General features: G+C 44.3%; 1 protein-coding gene across 5 annotated transcripts in view; it reads right to left on the minus strand.

The window, feature by feature from the left end:
- LOC147437356 (sister chromatid cohesion protein PDS5 homolog A-like) overlaps nucleotides 1–19299 on the minus strand; it is a 136849-nt gene that overhangs the window by 75556 nt on the left and 41994 nt on the right. For all 5 annotated transcript variants that reach the window (XM_086486905.1, XM_086486904.1, XM_086486903.1 and 2 more), the window contains exons 2-13: nucleotides 10848–11051; nucleotides 10271–10452; nucleotides 10038–10161; nucleotides 9726–9947; nucleotides 9389–9602; nucleotides 9165–9310; nucleotides 8912–9069; nucleotides 8683–8829; nucleotides 8285–8333; nucleotides 8001–8192; nucleotides 7732–7914; nucleotides 7504–7658 (exon numbers count right to left, since the gene is read on the minus strand). In XM_086486905.1, the coding sequence (XP_086343031.1) occupies nucleotides 7504–7658; nucleotides 7732–7914; nucleotides 8001–8192; nucleotides 8285–8333; nucleotides 8683–8829; nucleotides 8912–9069; nucleotides 9165–9310; nucleotides 9389–9602; nucleotides 9726–9947; nucleotides 10038–10161; nucleotides 10271–10452; nucleotides 10848–11051 (1976 nt within the window). The remainder of the gene's footprint in view (nucleotides 1–7503; nucleotides 7659–7731; nucleotides 7915–8000; nucleotides 8193–8284; nucleotides 8334–8682; nucleotides 8830–8911; nucleotides 9070–9164; nucleotides 9311–9388; nucleotides 9603–9725; nucleotides 9948–10037; nucleotides 10162–10270; nucleotides 10453–10847; nucleotides 11052–19299) is intronic.

Here is a 19299-nt window from a genome sequence, read left to right on the forward strand (position 1 = left end):
ACCAAGTCAACTGACGCACCAGTTGAGATATTTTTAGCAGGGAAAGCCCAAACTCGAAAACTGGGCGACGTGTCAGCCTGTGAGCGATTCTGCCACTCTGGGAGGCAAAAACGAGCTGCATATCAACAAAGGGGGCGCCATTTTCAGCCTCAGGTGGATTGCAACAGATACAGAAGCTATGGAATGCTTACCTTGCCCTCTATGCACAGTATGGTGACGGGAGTGATGCCCCGCACGCTACATACTGCTCTCTTTCTCCCCTACGTACAATATGTTATGCCCCACTAGTGGGCTTCTCATTTGACCTATGTACAGTTCTGGGGGTTTATGCACGTTTGCCAGGGCAAGAGCCTTCTGAACAGGAACCGGATTAGCTGATTGCTAATCCCCCACAGGTACGCACAAGTCCATCACGAAAGATTGCGAGTTTGGAGAGTTTTCTCGCGTGAAAACTCGTCCAATTCACAAGGGAACTGTCCCATTACGTGCGGGAGCCCTTGGGACACGCGTAGGCGTGTTCGCTCCGCTAAAAACGATCCGAAACAGCGAATTACAGCCTGCTGTCTTTTTCTGCAGGTTTAGGGTTTCGCACCTAAACAACAAGGGAACATCGGGGGAGCCTCGGGGGAGCCTTGGGATGCGTGTACAGGCTTTTGGGCTCCCGGCAGTGAAAAACAGAGAATTACAGCCCGCTGAATTTCTGTGACAGCTCACCAAAAAGCTTCCAGATATCCAGGGAATCCGTCCTAGACAGGTGTTTTTGACCTACAGGGGTTTTTGCGCCATTATGCTGTCGAAATCCGGTCGAAAACCTGCGTTTTCAGCCCTCGCCAAGTTTGGACAGCTTTGTGAAAGCTTGTGCTAAGTGGTCGGATCGTCTACCTTAATTTGAATAAAGAAATACCGAAAGGGGCGCCAGTCTTTGGGGCCTACAGGGTGTCGGTCTCGTGTGCGCAGTGACATTCTAGTTGCTGGACGCAACTGTGTTCTCTTCCCTTCTCGGTGCTCTGTGTAAAGTTAACAGGTAATTGAAATAGTACCACCCTCTACGTTGTATAGGCCGGTTATAGAGACAGAGAAGCCTCTAGTCTCTCTATGATCTTCCGGCTTATTAGAGCCAAGGCTTCAATACCACATGACATTATCCGAGCAGACCTAGTTGCCCCCCCATTAGTGGTTGAGGCGCTCACCAGATCAGCCTCCTCCATCATACACAGCCTGTCGGAACTTCCCAGAGACAGATATGCCCACCTAGCACTTGAATCCTCTCAACAGTTAGCCATGCAAGGAGATACAGCATGCTGGTATAGGGAGATGACATCATGGTTTCACGCGCATGGGTTCAGCATAGACAGATTGGCCCTGTAAGGTGCAACGGAAGTGAATGTTGAGCTTTGCTTGAGATGAGTGCTCCGAACTGTGCTCAAGGGTTCCTTTTACTTACGGAAGGGAGAGCCTTCCGTTCCTTTAGTGAGAGTGCAAATGATCACAACAAAGTGGTAAACACTGTGAACGAAGGTGCTGACACTGAGAGATAGAGAAAGAAGAATACGACACCAAAATGTTGTCAAACCCTCCTCCAAAGGCCCCACTCTCTATGGCAAGAGCGGTCTACTATTGATTGCACATCTACAATGTAATGGACTTGCCGACGATGTCGACGACGATAAGGACGGCGACGAGACGGGCTGAAAACTGAAAACGCTAAGGGCTGAAATCTACAAATCTTGCATCTGCTGAATTCTGACTCTATGTCGGTGACAACGGCGATGACGACGACGCGCTGAAAACGCAAATGTTCAAATCTGCGAATAGCGGGCTGAATCTGCAAACGTTGGCTGATCTGACCGTGCGGCGAGGATCTGCTGCAGGAAGATGAGATCTGCAAGGTTTGGGGGCTGCAGTACGGAATCTAAATGCTGAAAACTGAAAATGCTGATGCAATCATGGGTTCCATCGCCGGGAATCTGCAAACGCTAGAGGTAGTCTGCAATTGAAAAAAAGTTGGGCTGATCTACTATTTGATGCAAAACGCTAGGGAGTCTGTTGTGATCTGTTCTCGCCAGGCATCATCTGCAACTACAAAACGCTGGTTGTATCTACAAATGCTGAAAACGCTGGCTGGTCTTTGGTGGCTGAAAATGCTAAGTTGTCTGCCGAGGGGTCTTGCTAAGAGGGTGGACTGTCAAACACGTGGTCCCTGCTGCCTCTTCTGCCAGATAGTGCTAGCACTAGCTTTTCTTATATATTGCCCGAGTCAAATTGCCCTACCCAAATTCCCAACAAACTCACTTATTAATAATAAGTGAAATATGGCTAAAATAGGGAAAGTAGGTCTGTGCACTGTAAAAATGCTCTTGATGGGTTATGATGATCATGTTGTGTGCAACCAAAGGATATGCATCTACTCTAAGTGCCTGCACATGCACGGTCTGCGAACAGACTCACAAAAGTGCCAGAACACTTCCTAAGCTAATTGAACCCTAGATATGAAGTAGCTTGTCCACGTACACATAGGGTTAGATGTGCACGTGACAGGCCCCCTTCCAGTACTCATTGGATGCACCCTCTCTGACTCTTACACAGTCCGAGATCACCACGCTCGTCCGCCAAGGCCTGACTCAACTAGACACCAGGACATGGATACAGCTAGCACAGGAGGTGGACACAAAGATGGCTTTCTATAGAGAGCATCTTCTCCAACTTACGGAGGACGTCTTCGTGACGAGACCCAGATACATGGACACCCACTTGTCTCATGGGATACGATGTGCTCGTGGCCAGATACGCACATCTTTAGACTAGCTTCGGGTTGAGACTGGGAGATACAGTGGAGTACCAACAGAGGCAAGAACATGCACCTTGTGTCACATGGAGCCTAAGAAAGAGTTGAACTATACATGACATAGTGTTGATCTCCGAATCCCCAAAGGGAATGCAACGTCAATTGGATGCTCTGCATACGTTTGCCCACGAAAGTGGTTTGTCTATCAACCTGGGTAAAACCAAGGCTATGGTGTTTAATACCACCCCACAGTGGATCAGGAGGTCAACACCCACACTCACATACGGCCAGGAGACTGTGCAGTACACAGACGCTTACACTTACCTTGGAGTGGTTTTTAGCGGACCTACATTCTCACTCAGAAGAGCAGCAGAAACCAGACTTACTAGAGCCCATGCAGCATTGGGTAGATTGGAGAGGATGTGTTCGCAGGTTCAGTTTCAGGAGCCCCGGACGAAGCTCTGGCTCTTTGACACCTTGGTGCCTTCAGCATTGCTCTATGGAACCGAGATATGGGGACCTTCACTGGATCACCACGGGAGGACGGGTCGCTCAGACGGATGGGGCAACATGGAGAAACCTCTCGTCTCTATGATCTCGCGGCTCATTAGAGCCAAGGCATCAGTACCACAGGCCATTATCCGGCAGAGCTAGCGGCCCCCCCACTTGTGGTGGAGGCGGTCAGCAGATCAGTCTCCTTCATAAACCGCACATGGGCACTTCCTCGAGACAGATATGCTCGCATAGCACTTGAAGCCTCTCGACAGTTAGCCATACAAGGAGATACAACATGCTGGTATGGGGAGATGGCATCATGGTTTCAGGCACATGGGTTCAGCATAGACCGGCTGCCACCATTCCATTACTCATTGGATGCACCATCTCTCACCCTTACACAGTCAAAGATCACCAAGCTCATACGCCAAGACCTGACCCAGATAGACACCAGAAGGACATGGATACAACCAGCACAGGAATTGGGCACGAAGATGGCTTTTTACAAAGACCACCTTCTCCAGCTTACGGAAGATGGTTTTGTGGCGAGACCCAGATATATGGATACCCACTTGTCTCATGGGATACGATGTGCTATTGGCCAGTTACGCACATCTTCTCACCAGTTGCGGATTGAGACTAGGAGATACAGCGGAGTACCAGCAGAGGACAGGACATGCCCCTTGTGTAACATGGAACCTGAGACACAGCTACACTATACATGTCGCTGCCCCGTCTACTACGAGATACGAGGCCGCTTCCATTGCTTGTTCAGAGAAGGTTTTGGACCACTCTCAAGAGTCATGAGATACGAAGATCAGAGATGTCTGGGTTTGTTCTTGCTCGAGCTGCGCAGACACAAAGATAGCCTGATGAATGGCGAGGCTAGCCAGTCTCAAAGACGGATCAAAGACTTCTTCAGAGCAGACACGGGACAGCCGCGAGAGCCACTCCCACAGCAGAGCTCCCCCTCGTCTCATACCATAGGCACACTGATTGACCGAGCGATTGAACTGGGGAAATCCAGGCGCCCGCGACTGCGAAGAACTACAGAGCATCGACGGAGGCTACGACAGAAAATTCGGAGCACGCTGGCCAGACATGCACGACGCCCGGTCAGACTACTAACCATGGAGGAAATTGATGAGATTTGCCAACGACCGATGCTAGATCTCTTGTGATTCAGCTATCCCAACAAGCCACCCATTTTTTGCTTGGTCTTTTGCTTGGTTCACATCGATCAACTTAGGACCCCATAGTATATATCTTTGTTTTGTACTGTTGTTAGGTTATTTTGTTACTCTGACTTTGTATCAGATCCACCACTTTGTAACTTTCGGATCTCAAAGGTCATTATGGCCTTTTGAAGACGTTAATATAACATTTCATTTCATTTCTCTCTCTCTCGTGACACATCCAACCCTATGTGTCCGTGGACAAGCTACACCATAACAGGGTTTCCATCAATCCAGTCAGTCTAGATTAGAAGTGATCTGGCACTTTTTGTGAGTCTATTCGTAGACCGTGCACGCCCAGTCACTTAGTATAGATACATATCCTCTGGTTGCACACAACATGATCATAAGCATTCCCATCAGAATCCATCAGAATCAGTCAGGGGAATTTTCCAGTGCATTTAGCCTATTTTTCGTATTTTTGACATTTTTGACTTATTAATTTAAGTGACTTTCCAACAAAAGTAGGTAGGGCAATTTGGGTAAGAAAATATATAAGCAAACCAAAGTTAGCACTAAATGGCAGATGAGCAAGGAGAACAGCAGGCCATTGGCGACAGGTTCCCCCCTCTCTCAGCAAGACTCTCCAAGATCCTCTTGGCGTTTTCCCTCACCCAAGACCTAGCGTTTTGCATCATCGCCAACAGCCCCCTTGCCTTGGCTTTTTCAGCAGAGACTTGACCGCAGCCCCCCTTTCCACTAGTGTTTTCAGCATCAGATTGCATCAGATTCAGCAGCGTTTTCAGCCTCAAAAACAGCAGCATCTCAGCGTTTTCCATCAGGCAATTTAGCGTTTTTCAGCAGCACCAAAACAGCTCGAAAATCAGCAATCACATACGCAGCAGATTTCGGCAGTTAGCGTTTTTGGACAGCAGTTAGAAGCATTCCATTTTCGGACCTATTGTCGTCATCGCCATCCTCGTTGTCGTCGTCGACATAGCCTAGATCTGCATCAGTTTTATGCATCATCATTGTACCCGTTTGTGCAATCAATCGTAGACCACACTCGCCAACAAGAGTGGGGCCTTCGGAGGAGGGTTTTACGTCTCTGGTGTCGTATCTCTCTTCTCTCTATCTCTTAGTCGCATACACTTGCACGCACAATGTCCATTCACTTTGTTTGTGATCATAGCATTCTCTCATTAAGAACGGAAGGCTCTACCTTGAGCACAGTTCGGAGCACTCATCTTGAGCAAAGCGCAAACATTCCGTCCATCCGTCCATCCATCCATCCATCTATCTATCTATCTATCTATCTATCTATCTATATATATATATATATATATATATATATATATATATATATATATATATATATATATATATATATATATATATATATATATATAAAACTACCTACCTACTTGTGTTTTGAGTACTAAAGTTTGTTCCAGTTCTGTTGTTTTGAGTTAACAAGGGGTGCGGCGTGCCTATCAGTACGAAGTGTGTGCCAACATATCATATAAAGTGTCTTCTTGCCTAAATATGATCTTTTTATCTCTTGCAGACAAATTGCTTTTTATTTCTGTTTTTCAAACAACTCCAAAAATATCTTTAACCACTGAGACTTTAAAGAATGCTGCAAAGTAAAGTTGATCCTCTTCACGAGCCCTATGCAGCATTAACACAAGCAGATGTTGATACAACCTCCTCCAAAAATTAGCGTTTTTTATTAGGGTTTATCCAAAAAAAAATCAACATGTGTTGATATTTCTCCATACTCGTTGTTTCTTCACAGATGTCGGGTAACGTAATTTTCTTGGACCAAGGAAGATGGACTTACTAGCTTTTGGAAGCATGTGGAGATGAACATCCACTTATGTGGACAATTGGAGAAGTATCTTTTTGGCAATTGTTCGAAAATAACTTATATAGAATCCATTTGCAATCATTGTACAAACTTCTCTGAACTTGTTTTATCTTGTTTAACCTTGTTTCGACCTGCTGGAATCTGCTGAACCAGTTTGAAGTTGTTTGAACTTCTTCTCACTCGTTGATATTAAAAAGCCTGCTTTATTTAAACCTGGTACCACATTGGACAGATAGGAGTCTGGACTCTGTAAGAATAACTAGCCTTTGGTGGATTGGACTTTACATACTCCTGTTTACCTGAATGCATCTATGTGTTGTGCGTATAAGGCATTCGCATTGGCATTGACATGACATTGTGTTGCATTTCTAAAGCATAATTTTCTCCAAATTTGACTCTAGTGCATCAAAAGTTCTCGTTTGGCTGAGATAAGCTAGATGGATCGTAAACTTAGTCCATCATGAATTCAGCAAACCATCACTCTCGAAAGGATGAGATGACAACAGCAACATGATTGTGGAACCAAATTTTGTGTAGATGCATGCTTGAGAACATATTCCTCGCAAGAATGGTCATTGGCATGTATGCATGGAGTGAGTGTCTACTCAAGAATCAGATTTCTTTTTGCAAGTGTAATCGGGGGGTGATTACTCTTCTCGTAGGGAGAGGGGGGTATGTCACAACTTGGTGGCCTGGCATGGCCCTTAGGACCTAAGAGGAAGGGAATGATCTGACGCCGAACCTAACCGAACTGAAGCATCCAAGTCCAGCATCGGCAGCCCGCAAATCACGCCATGATATACAGCAGATCTCGTGGCACAAAATGTGGGGGATATGCGGGGGGCTACTAGCGTGGCATTGTTAGAGCGTGATCACGTGGCAGTTGGATTGGTGATGTTGCTTTCTAAGCACCATGTTACTTTCACAACTTTGGAGCTTCAATTTTTAAATAGTCGACTTCTTTTGAAGCTTTTGTAAAAGTAGTGGCCAAGGGCCTTTAAATAAGCATGACACATACTTTGTAGTAGCCGATAACTCGGAGCATTCAAAAACACAAGTAAAATGAGCATGCCTTCATATTCTTGGAGTAACATTGAGGAACACATCATCAAGGACAAGTAGCAGTAGCAATAATACATGCGGTGATTTGAAAACTGCATTTTTCACATGAATCTTACTTGGACCCTTCAGGAAATCGTCCTCGCATAGAACCTCCAACTTTGGCTAAAACCTGCACAGCTCCATCTTTAATGAAATCGATGTCCTTATTAAGGAGAACTATTAAATCATCTTCAACACCATCAAGAAGAGATGGGAAATGGTTTGTAAAGTCCTGGTAAAAGCAACTCAAAACAGTGAATGCTCACGGACAAACAAGCAATGAAGTCGCTGTAACAGAAGCATACCACAACTAAAGCCATGCTTGCTCTCAGTAAGCTTTCATCCTCCAAGCTTATTAGCTCTCTTAATTCCGTGATTAAAATACGCATGTGCTCCTTGCCAAAGAGAGCATAAGAGCACTTTAGTGAAAGAACTTTTAGAAACCCATAGAGTGGGTGTTTCTCTCCTAGCCGCTTTAATAAGCTTGTCTGTGTTTCATAAAACAAAGCAAATCTTTTAGTTGCATCTTCACTAACAAATGGATAATTGTGGGCAAAACAACCACATTACTTACCATTATTGCGAATGATTCAGCCATAGCTATATTTGGATCCAGTAAGTCAGACAGGTCTTTGAACAGTTTACTATCCTTCAACTGTGTCAATTTCCGCAGCTGATTTTCTGCAATCGAAGAGTCTGCAAAGACGCTTGACAAGCTCTTGCATAGAGACAGTATTCTTGCTTCCATTTCCTGACTCTCCTCATCCTAAATGCCACAAGGACTACAGGATTAAAGACGCAATACCATCCAACTACGCTCATAAAGCTCCATAAAACTCCACCACAAAAAACACCAACCTGCAGTTTCTGCCGCAGTAACAAGAGGTTTCTCATGTCCGAATGTAACCTGCAAAAATCAGATTAAAAATGTTATAAGGCCGTACTTGCGTCTGCCTTCTTAACTGATTTAATGCATCTGCAGGAGCTCTACCAAAAGAACCATGCCAGTGTAACATAGCGATGGGTCACCTTGTTGAAAACTTGAAATCCTTGCTTCCGAAAGAACTAATAGCTTATTCACAGATTGTATTATGCTGACAACAAACACTTGTCTTAAGGAAAAACTTGACAATAACGATAAGCTATGCATGCCCATGTGCATGCATATCTGGCTCATGCACACGACAGAACTATATGCGTACATATTGGCCTAAACAATTATAATACATAAAACGGAACTACGGAAATCTAATCACCTTTGCTTCTGGTGCAAGATGTAATGGAATGCCTTCCTGTCATAGTCATCAAAGGCCCTGAAAAATTCAATCCAGCACTTCACAGTTTCTTTCACAGGAAACCCCGAAGGAAACAGCTGCTCTGAGACCAACTCCATACCCTGCATTCTGCAGCAACATACTAGATTATTGCATTAAAAATTCCCCTAATTCATATAGAAGGCATCACAAGCAGGATGCTTGAGCAAACCTGAACTCTTTACTGTCTTTGTCACAGCTGCTTCGGATCAACTTACACGGAATCCAGTAAAAAGTATCTGTGTGCACAGATATACCTTCAACTTTCTTTGAACAGAATGACTTGTACAAGTCCATCAAGCGCTGCTGTGTATATTGCCTTACTGTCACCTACAACAAGGCCTTGCATAAGAACTGAAGCATAAGAAAACCGAAAGAAAGAGCACCAAAGTAAGCGCTGATGTCTATCGAAAAGCACAACCAACCTCTTTGTCTCTCAAACGCTCAGCCACACGTTTCATTTCGTTAACTAATGTTAGTTGTGGATTGGACTGAGCAACATCGCAGATTGCAAGAACTGCATGCAGCCGAACTTCCGTCTCAAAATCTTGCAGACGGTCACTGAGCGCAGCTGCACAGACACCTCAAATAAATTATAGATTTCAAACGAAATCATCAGGTAAACTTACAAGCATAATTCAGTACTCACATAAAAAATCTCTGGCTTTTGGTCCAGAAGGATGGGCAAGGAGGCACTGTTTTGCACATTTGACCATAGCAAGTCGAACATCCACTGCCTTGTCCGTGAACCTCTTCAAGTATTCTAAATATATTCCCTCAACCAAATCCGACACACCCTGCTGTGAAGAAAAAATACGCCCAAGGAGCGCCACTGCTTTCAAACGTACATCTAGCTCGTCTGTCTGTATGACCACAAAGGAAAAAAAACTTGTTAAATCAGATTCTTAAAGACAGACCCCCATCTGAGGCATTCAAGTTAGTGATAGAATTCTTTACGCAATGTTGATGCGAGTGCTGAGCAATACCAGAAGCTCTTCTGTCAGTTTGGAAACAGCAGGAACAAACAGAATTGGGGCACATGCATAAATCTCATACATAAGATCGGCATAACTCTCTGACAACCTTCTTGCTGAAGACTTTTCTTTTGATATTGTTGAATCAAGGAACGCTTCTACATGAGGCCTTAATTTCTGAGAACATTCCTTGACCACAGCCCTTGCAAGTCTACAGCCGGCTCTTGAGACACCCTGAAAGAGTGTACTTTTCATATGTATACAGATAAAACTCCATCAAAAGCCAAAAGAAAGAAAAATCGACCAGTGGTAAATAAATATTGCCTTCTTTTCGCTCAGTAGATTTCCCAGTATCAGCTCCAACAAGTGCTGTGGGATCTCTTCACTCTCATTTAACACTAAACACAAAATGGTCTTCATGTACTCCATTACAGATTTTGAACCTTCCCTGCAACAAGAAGTGACGCCATATCAAGTATTGAAGCACTAACTTTAAACATCAATGGACTTTTCTTTTGAAAATCCCAAATGAAGATGCAGAAGAACAAAAAACTTACCTGACTGTCGAGAAAAAAATCTGAAACATCTCTTGTATTAAATCATCACAATCTAGATCCAGCATCACAATACAGGACCTGTAAGTCGCCACTGCCTCCAAAATGTTCACCCTCCTTTCATAGTGTGGACTTGATGTCTCATTCAAACCTTTGAATGAGGCTACAATAAGCTCAAATACATCCTATGTCACAAATATTAATATATCATTTCGGCATTTGAAGGAGGTTAATGCTACAAATTTCAAAACGACACTACTCAATCAAGAGAACAAGGGCAAGCATGCGAATATATAAAACAATTCCAAACAATAAACAGGAAGTGAAATAACTGTAATCAAAAGATCAGAGAATATCCAAGGTCAAATAAGACTGATTTGTCGAGACAACAAAGAGAGCAAAATGGAGAAGATATGAGATCGAAAGATCCGGCAAACATTCTGTGTCTCAAAACAGTCAAAAGAAACTTAGATAAAGAGATGCATGTTGAACTGTATAGAGCAACTCTACACAAAGCATCTTGAAAAGTATGCTTTTTGAATCTACACACAACTTCACCTAATTTGAAAAAGAAAGATACCCTCAAAATGTCATCTTCGTAAGGAGCTTCAGGTGCAACTATCCTCATAACCTCACTGATGCATGTGGCCACCAACAATCTCACGTCCTTGTCCTTATGCTTTAAAAGATTTGGTTTCACTAGGGCCTCCACAGACAGCTTCATTGCCGACATTGTTTTTTCTGGCGGAGACTGACTGACAGAACTGAGGAGCAGTAAAGCTTGCTGCCAAAATTTCCAATAGAAGGGTGAGAACATAAAAAAATTACCTTCACAAGGTCAGAAAAGTTTCAACTTATGTACTCGAAAGACGCTAGACTCTAAACAGTGACATATAAATAAAGGGAATACAGAAACTAGACATATGTCTAAAACATACAAACATATAAACAAAGCGATATGTACTTCAAAATGTTCATAATAAAAGAATTGGGCAAAATGAATACGGAGACTTTTAGTTGAATGAAATTTTGAACTAGAACTTGACTTCATAGACAATCTCAACAAGCCAATGCAACAACTTAATTCCTACATTTAAACTACTACTAATAAAGCTAACGACGAAATAATATTATACAACATCGGAACATCCCAACCTAGAAACAAGCAACACACTTCTAGGTTGTAACCACATGCAACCTTAACTTGCCTGCTTGTCCAAATGAGAAGAATACAATCATCACCTGTTTCATGCATGGAATTAACTTTTCTCACTGCTAGAAAGTTGGAGCACTTTTGGACTCTTAAGAGACTCTGTTGGTAAATGCCATCTCTCTAGAAAGAAAGAATTATTTAAGCTATATACCTAGATGAATCCAAGATAAGTCCAGATTCACCCTTGAAGGAAAGTGCAAGGTATAGTCCCATGGTAGTCACCCACAAGACAATATAACCATCAACTCCATCATGCATATTATCAACTAAATACTACGACATCCCCACTAACGTCGTCAGTGCCCATAGTGGGTGTAGAACTAGGTACTAACATATGCTCCCCAGCACAACACACACCACACGCACACACACATGAGCATACATCAACACAAAGTTCAGCGTATTGAGTTTCTGTCATGACCCCAAAAATCAAGGGCAGACTCCGCCATAATGAAGCCTAGCACTAAAAGAAGCATTAAATCGGAAAAATTGGCACAAAAATGAGGTAGTTGATAGGACATACGCACCACAAAAGATAGAAAGAATTAGCACAATATCAACTGGTCGTAACTCGGACGAAAACTTCACAATGTGAAGTCTGCATGTCCGCTATACGACTAAAAAATATACCTAGATGAATCCAAGATAAGCCCAGATTCACCCCTGAAGGAAAGTGCAAGGTATAGTCCCATGGTAGTCACCAACAAGACAATATAACCATCAACTCCATCATGCATAGCTAGCACAACTTAATACATAAATTTTCCTTTGTATTGGAGATCAGCATAGTCTTGAATTGGAGCCCCAGTAACACGAAGCACACAAGCACTGGAGCAACAACCTCATAGATAAAAAGACATCATTTCTACAACTTCTCTTAGTTGTTGGAGATCAAGAGAGTTCTTCAACCACGTACCCAAGCAATCCTAAGATTACCCTGGCAAAGCCAAAACTATCCTTGACATCCAACCAGCACAAAACATTGGCTGCCAAATGAGTATAAGCCAATGTTTTGTGTTGGTTAGTTGTCAAGGATAGTTTTGGCTTTCTCGGGGTCAACAACAATCGAGGTTGCACATTAAGTGTAGCACAATTCTTGCCTTATCCACCATCTCGAGGTTGTTTTGATAGGCCGTTGAAGTTCTCCCATGAACATCCAATATTAACAAACATCTCATACTATACAACGACATAGTTTCATCTCTAGGGTTGCTCTTAAATGGCTCTTGTGCTTCAAAGACTCCAAATGAAGGATGTGCTCTCTAGTTATACTATTACAAAGAACAAGTTATTTTGTCACGTGCACATCTAATCCCATCTGCATGTGGACAAGCTAGCTCCCACTTCTAGGGTTTAGGACATCCTGGGAAGTGTTCAAGCACCCTTGTGAGCTTGTACGCGGGACGTGCATGTCCAGGAACTTTAAATTCGTTGCATACCCTCTGATTGCACAAGAGCACCGGCAAGGTTTGCTAGGTGTAGGCACTGGGGTAGTCTGGGGAGTGTTCCCAATACAGTTTATGATGACCGGCCTAGGTAGGTTACAGCATGTGAAGAACCTCTTATTAATAATGTTTATATTATTGCTAATTGCCGAGTGTTATAGAAGTCAAGGGGGTCAATTTGGCATGCAAATTACTGCTCGACCCTAGATTGCTTGCATTATAAAGGTGACCCCTCGGGTCACCTCCTCACCATAAGTCAATAGAGCACCACCTCAACGGCAGCGTGCCCACACTCCACGTACACTGCCACGTCATCATGTCAGTGCGCATTACGGAGATCCGCACAGCTACCACGGCATCATGTCAACACAAATTCCGGGAATCCATACAACTGCCACGTCATCAACTCTCCGTGTGTGTGTGTGTGTGTGTGTGTGTGTGTGTGTGTGTGTGTGTGTGTGTGTGTGTGTGTGTGTGTGGGCTTGCTTTATTTAATGCCTTTATGTCACTTGGGCCCCATCGAACGGGGTCCCATAAGTTGGTGGGAACTCTTCTTTAAAAATAGGCCACTCGGCAAGACTTTGTAAGTCGGTAAACTTCTTTTGTTGCTTCTGCTTCTTCACTTAGGGTTTAGGCTTCTTAATCAGGATCTGCAAGTTGGCTTCGTTCTTCAATGGCTTGACACATCAGCAATTTGTGACATCCCCCCTTCTTCAAAGAAACTAATCATTTGCGATTACAAAATATCTGCAAAACAACTCAAGTTAGCTCAAAAATTTCCGACGGTCTTTCGGAAACAGACGGTCTGCGGTATAAAGCTACTCAACGACTACCTCATCACTCCCTCCGCATTGAAATCAGAGTCAAACAATTCAAATCGGCGCAAGACAAGTTGAAAACAAATACCATCCATTTCAAACAAGATCTCCAAACAAGTTCTCAAACAGATTCTCAGACAAGATTCAAACTTAAAAGCAATCTCGACATCAGTCGAGCTCGAAAAGTCGACTGACTTTCCATCCTAAAACCTGCATCAAAAATTAGGGTTAGGTTCCTTCCATAAAGTCGTAGCCGACCACAGCATGGTCCATCAGCTCTTGGACAGACAGTGTTCCTCTGGCGACGATGGTAGTCCCAAGACATAGCAATCACAGCACACCTCCAAGGTTATCAACAAGAGACACCTGCCAAGAGACGTCTAAAGACTGCAAGTTGTGACCTGCTAGGATTTCCATGGCAAGCATTTCAGAATACCGCACTCTGCCAGAAGTTGCACTCCGAAGGAGGGTGTCAGAAACCATATAACTTAAGGCAAAAATTTTCTTGAAGGCTTGCCAAGTCCTTGGGGTGTGCAGCTTGCATAGTTACCCAGAACGGGAAATGGGAACGGGGAACGAGAAACGGCAATGGGCATGAAATGTCATTCCCTGTTATGGATACTCACGTTCGAAACACGGAACGGGGATTCGAAACAGCAAGTAGGAATGGGAATGGGAAACGCAGACCTCAAAATAGCCATTCCCTGTAACTATGGCGGCTTGGTAGCTATAGACATCAACCTCTATATGGCACTGCTTCTGAGAAAAACAGTGACTCGGAACAAATCTTGGATCCTTCTCTTGCAAGTGATCTTTATGGCTTATGCCCTGTAAGACATGAGCGGTGAAGACGGGAGCGCGCCCGATACGCGATGAAGTAAGGTTGGGGGTGGCTAATAAGTCTAGGGTCGGGCCCCGAAACTACTTCAAATAAAATTCCAATAGACTTTGGAAGCGCCGGTTTGCTTTGTCTGCTCTTTTGTAGGACCGGTATGCTTTAAGAAAAGCACACGCCTGATGCTTTGATACCACTGTCACAGGGCGGGCATCCACGTGCCAACGGAAAAGAACAGACTGAGACGTTTAGCACTTCAAAAACAACTGAATTGAAAGAGAGAGAGACAAATGAAATGAAATGAAATGTTGTATTAACGTCTTCAAAAGGCCAAAGTGACCTATGAGACCAGAAAGTTACAATGTGATGGATCTGATACAAAGTCAGAGTAACAAGATGACAAAATGACAGAATGACAAAAAGACAAAATAAAATACTATGGAATCCTAGACTACTGGGTGTGGACTAAGCAGCTAAAACAGCTAGCTGAGATAGCTAGATCACAGGAGATCCAGCATCGGTCGCTGGCGGATCTCATCAATCTCCTCCATGGTCAATAGTCTGACCGGGCGTCGTGCATGTTGAGCCAAAGTGCCCGGAATCCTCTGATGTAGCCTCTATCGATGCTGTGTAGTCCTCCTCAGTCGTCGGCGTCTGGATCTCCCCAGCTCAGTCGCTCGGTCCATCAGTATTCCCCTCGTGTAAAGCGACGGGCGTTGTTGTGGTAGTAACTCCTCCGGGTGTCCAGTGGCAGCTCTAAAAAAGTCTGTGAGTCTCTGAGATTGGCTAGCCTCTCCTCTCATCAGGCTCTCTCTGTGTCTACACAGCTCGAGCAAAAACAAACCCAGGCATCTCTCATCCTCGTACCGCATGACTCTAGAGAATGGTCCAAAGCCCTCTCTGAACAAGCAATGGAAGCAGCCTCGTATCTCGTAGTAGACGGGGCAATGACATGTATAGTGCAACTCTGTCTCAAGCTCGATGTCACACACGGGGCATGTCCTGGCCTCTGTTGGTACTCCGCTGTATCTCCCAATCTCGATCTGCAGCTGGTGTGAAGATGTGCGTATCTGGCCAATAGCACATCGTATCCCATGAGACAGGTGAGTGTCCATGTATCTGGGCCTCATCACAAAACCATCCTCCGTAAACTGGAGGAGATGCTCTCTGTAGAAAGCCATCTTCGTGCCTAGATCCTGTACTGGCTGTATCCATGTCCTCTTGGTGTCTAGCTGAGTCAAGTCCTGGCGAATGAGCCTGGTGATCTCGGACTTTGTAAGAGTTAGAGAGGGCGTATCCAGTGAGTACTGGAAAGGAGGCAATCTGTCTATGCTGAACCCATGCGCCTGAAACCATGATGTCATCTCCCCATACCAGCATGCTGTATCTCCCTGCATGGCTAATTGTCGAGAGGACTCAAGTGCGAGGCGTGCATATCTGTCTCTGGGAAGTTCCCATATGCGGTGCATGAGGAGACAGATCTGGTGAGCGCCTCAACCACCAGTGGGGGGACAGCTAGCTCTGCTCGTATAATAGCACGTGGTACTGAAGCCTTGGCCCTAATGAGCCACGAGATCATAGAGACCAGAGGCTTCTCCATGTCCCCCCCCCCCCATCCATCACTGCGGCTTGTCCTCCCGTGATGGTCCAGTGAAGGTCCCCAAACCTCAGCTCCATAAAGCAATGCGGAAGCCACCAAAGTGTCAAAGAGCCAGAGCTTCGTCCGAGGCTCCTGAAATTGGACCTATGAACACATCCTTTCCAATCTACCCAATGCTGCATGGGCTCTGGTCAATCTGGTCTCTGCCGCCCTCCTCAATGAAAATGCTGGCCCACTAAAAACCACTCCAAGGTAAGTGTAAGCATCTGTATACTCCACCTTCTCCCGGCCGTATGTGAAGGTGGGCACTGACCTCCTGATCCACTGTGGGGTGGTATTAAATACCTTGACCTTGGTTTTACCAAGATTGACGGACAAACCACTTTCTTGGGCAAACCTATGCAAAGCATCCAAGTGACGTTGCATCCCCTCCGGAGAGTCAGAGAGAGAGCACACGCGACACGAAGTGGCGAAATTCCAACCCAAAGAGTATTGGCCCCAAACCTTTGCGTCCCTTTCAGTATTTCTTTATATTACTTGAACTCAATACAATGCCCGTACTCGTGCTCTGCACCTTCACCCAGAAGAGTGCCAGAGACTGAGCCCTCTGCACTTATTTAAAGGCCTTGGCCTTGAAAAGCAGTTTACATGAAAAGCTTGAAAATCAAAAGCAACTGGCCCAAAAGCTGGCGCTGAAAATTAGTCAACGTGAAACACAAAAAATCAGTACAGGCTGCCAAGTCAGCATGTCAACGCAAAATCGGGGCGTTCGTACAGCATGTTGCCACGTCATCAGTTGAATACGCAAGTCCTTCTGTGTGTGTGTGTGTGTGTGTGTGTGTGTCTGTGTCCTGTAACATACTTGGACACTCCAAGTCAAGAATCTACCGCGACAGCACCAAGTAACCACTTTAAAAAGTTCACAGTTCACAATTTATTTGACACTGGCCCGACGGAGTTCCGTGCCTTAGGAAATGGCCCCAAAGACTGGCACCCCTTTAGATATTTTTTTTGTATTAATCTATGTTCAAAGTACAAGAGTGCGGGCAGGCGCTCACACTCAGACTCTGCGTCCAGATGCTCTGAGTTGTGAGAGGCCTGCTCACATACTTAAAGTTACAAGGGTTGCTACAGCAAAGCCCCAAAAGCTGAAATCAAAAGCTTCAAGTAAAAGCTTTGAAAATAAAGCAAAAGTTCTTCCTCTGTCTTTCTTTTAATAAATAAAGCAGAAAGGCTTTCTCTTTCTCTCTCTTGCTAAAATAAAGCAAAGAGGGTTCTCTCTCTCTTTCTCAGCAATTTGCGTAGAAAAAGCAACGCCAAAAAGCTGCCCAGCTTTTCGTAAATCACGTTGATGTCCAACAAATCAGGGTTAGGGTTAGCGTTAGGGTTAGGATTAGGGTTATAACAAAATTAGGGTTTCAAAGTTAGGGTTTCAACAGAATTAGGGTTTATGGTTTTAGGGTTAGGATTTTAGCAAAATTAGGGTTTTTGGTTTTAGGGTTAGGGTTTCAGTAGAATTAGGGTTTTTGGCAGCCACATCATCACTTTGTGACATACCCCCCTCTTGAAAGCATTGTAATCGCCCTCGATTACGCCTGCAAAACAGACAGAGGCCATAAACCGTCTTAGCAGACACTGACTGTTAGTACCTACGTACTAGGAACACACATCTAGCACATGTATCAATCGATAGTCACATCACACGACATCAGAGGACATCACATGACATTCGACATTCATTCGGATCTTAAACCATGATTTATCGGCAATGTAGCTAGCAATCGCATCTAGATCCAGTCGGGACCTCATCGATGCCCGATTGACTAACCCCTATTGCAACCATGTTTACTCGAGATCAATTAGACCGAAATGCTGCAATCATTTTGTCTATCAATTCCTGCACTTAAAAACAAGTCAAGAACAAATCACTTTCATATTCCGGAATTCCATTTCATGAAGTCATCTAGCAGAATACTGTCAGCTCTCAGTATCCCTGAAGCTCAAAGAGATATCAGTGACTCTAGTATTCAAAAATCCAGGCATCTGTTGACAAAGGAGCGGAGTAACTCCCCTCTTGTGCAAACCCACTGCACGAGATCTCCGACCAAGCTGAATTATGGGTTCCATTTGGAATAGACTATGCTAAACCAAAAGCTTCAAGGTAAAGATTCACATTCCGAGGAATATCTGCTAGGTCTTCCTCCTCCATTCGCTTTGCATCCATTGCGAAGTAGGTCTTGAATTTAACCAAGAACCGTCAGTTCACTTTACCTTCTTTCTTTCTTTCTGTGCCAATTTCTGTTCTGGAACGAGTATCTGCTCGTTTTCGTCCAATTCGGGTTGCACATCTAGCTTCCCATCATCAGGCACATCGCCTTCAAAAGGCTTTAAGAGACTCACATGAAAAACATTCTAAATCCTCCAAGTATTCTAGCAGCTTCAGTCCAAAGGAGGCATCATTATCTTTTCGGAAAATCTGGAAAGGTCCACACTATCTCATGCTAAGCTTTCAAAGAAGCCGCTCCTTTCCGAGCACCCAATCATTCTCCTTCAATTTAAAATTGCGACAATGGCGATCTCCTGCCTTTTTCTGTCTTTTCCCGAAATTTCTGCAAAGCCTTCCGGACCAAGTCCCTCGTGAACTGGTTAGCTTCAAAGAAAAATCTTATCTTTCGTGCTAAGGAAGGGTGAAACCTTCGTAGCAAATTCAAGAATCTCAAATGGCACCTTCCCCATCAAAGAGTTAATCGTGTTTCTGTAGGCATATTCCACCAAAGGTAAAAACCTTTCCCAAGTAGTCTTCTGATCCAACAAAGAAGACTTCACAAATCTAGTACCACTGAATTAGCAATCTCTGATTGCCCATCAATCTGCGAGTGGAACGAGAACTACAACCACGTGCCTATGTTCTCCCAAATAGCCGTCCAAAACAAACTCGTGAACCTGGGGTCCTGTCGGAGACAATCGTCTCAGACATGCCATGTAATCTGAAGACCTGGACAATTAACAATCATGCCCACGCTGTGTTCTTGGGAGATGAAATCCATTGCAATACTTTCTCAAGGGTGGGTAGGTGGGTATGGGTAAAGGCTGTAACAATCCCTGTGCTTTATGCCTGTCA

The sequence above is a fragment of the Adiantum capillus-veneris genome, chromosome 17, assembly GCF_014529385.1.
Source record: "Adiantum capillus-veneris isolate H3 chromosome 17, ASM1452938v2, whole genome shotgun sequence".
Taxonomy (NCBI): domain Eukaryota; kingdom Viridiplantae; phylum Streptophyta; class Polypodiopsida; order Polypodiales; family Pteridaceae; genus Adiantum; species Adiantum capillus-veneris.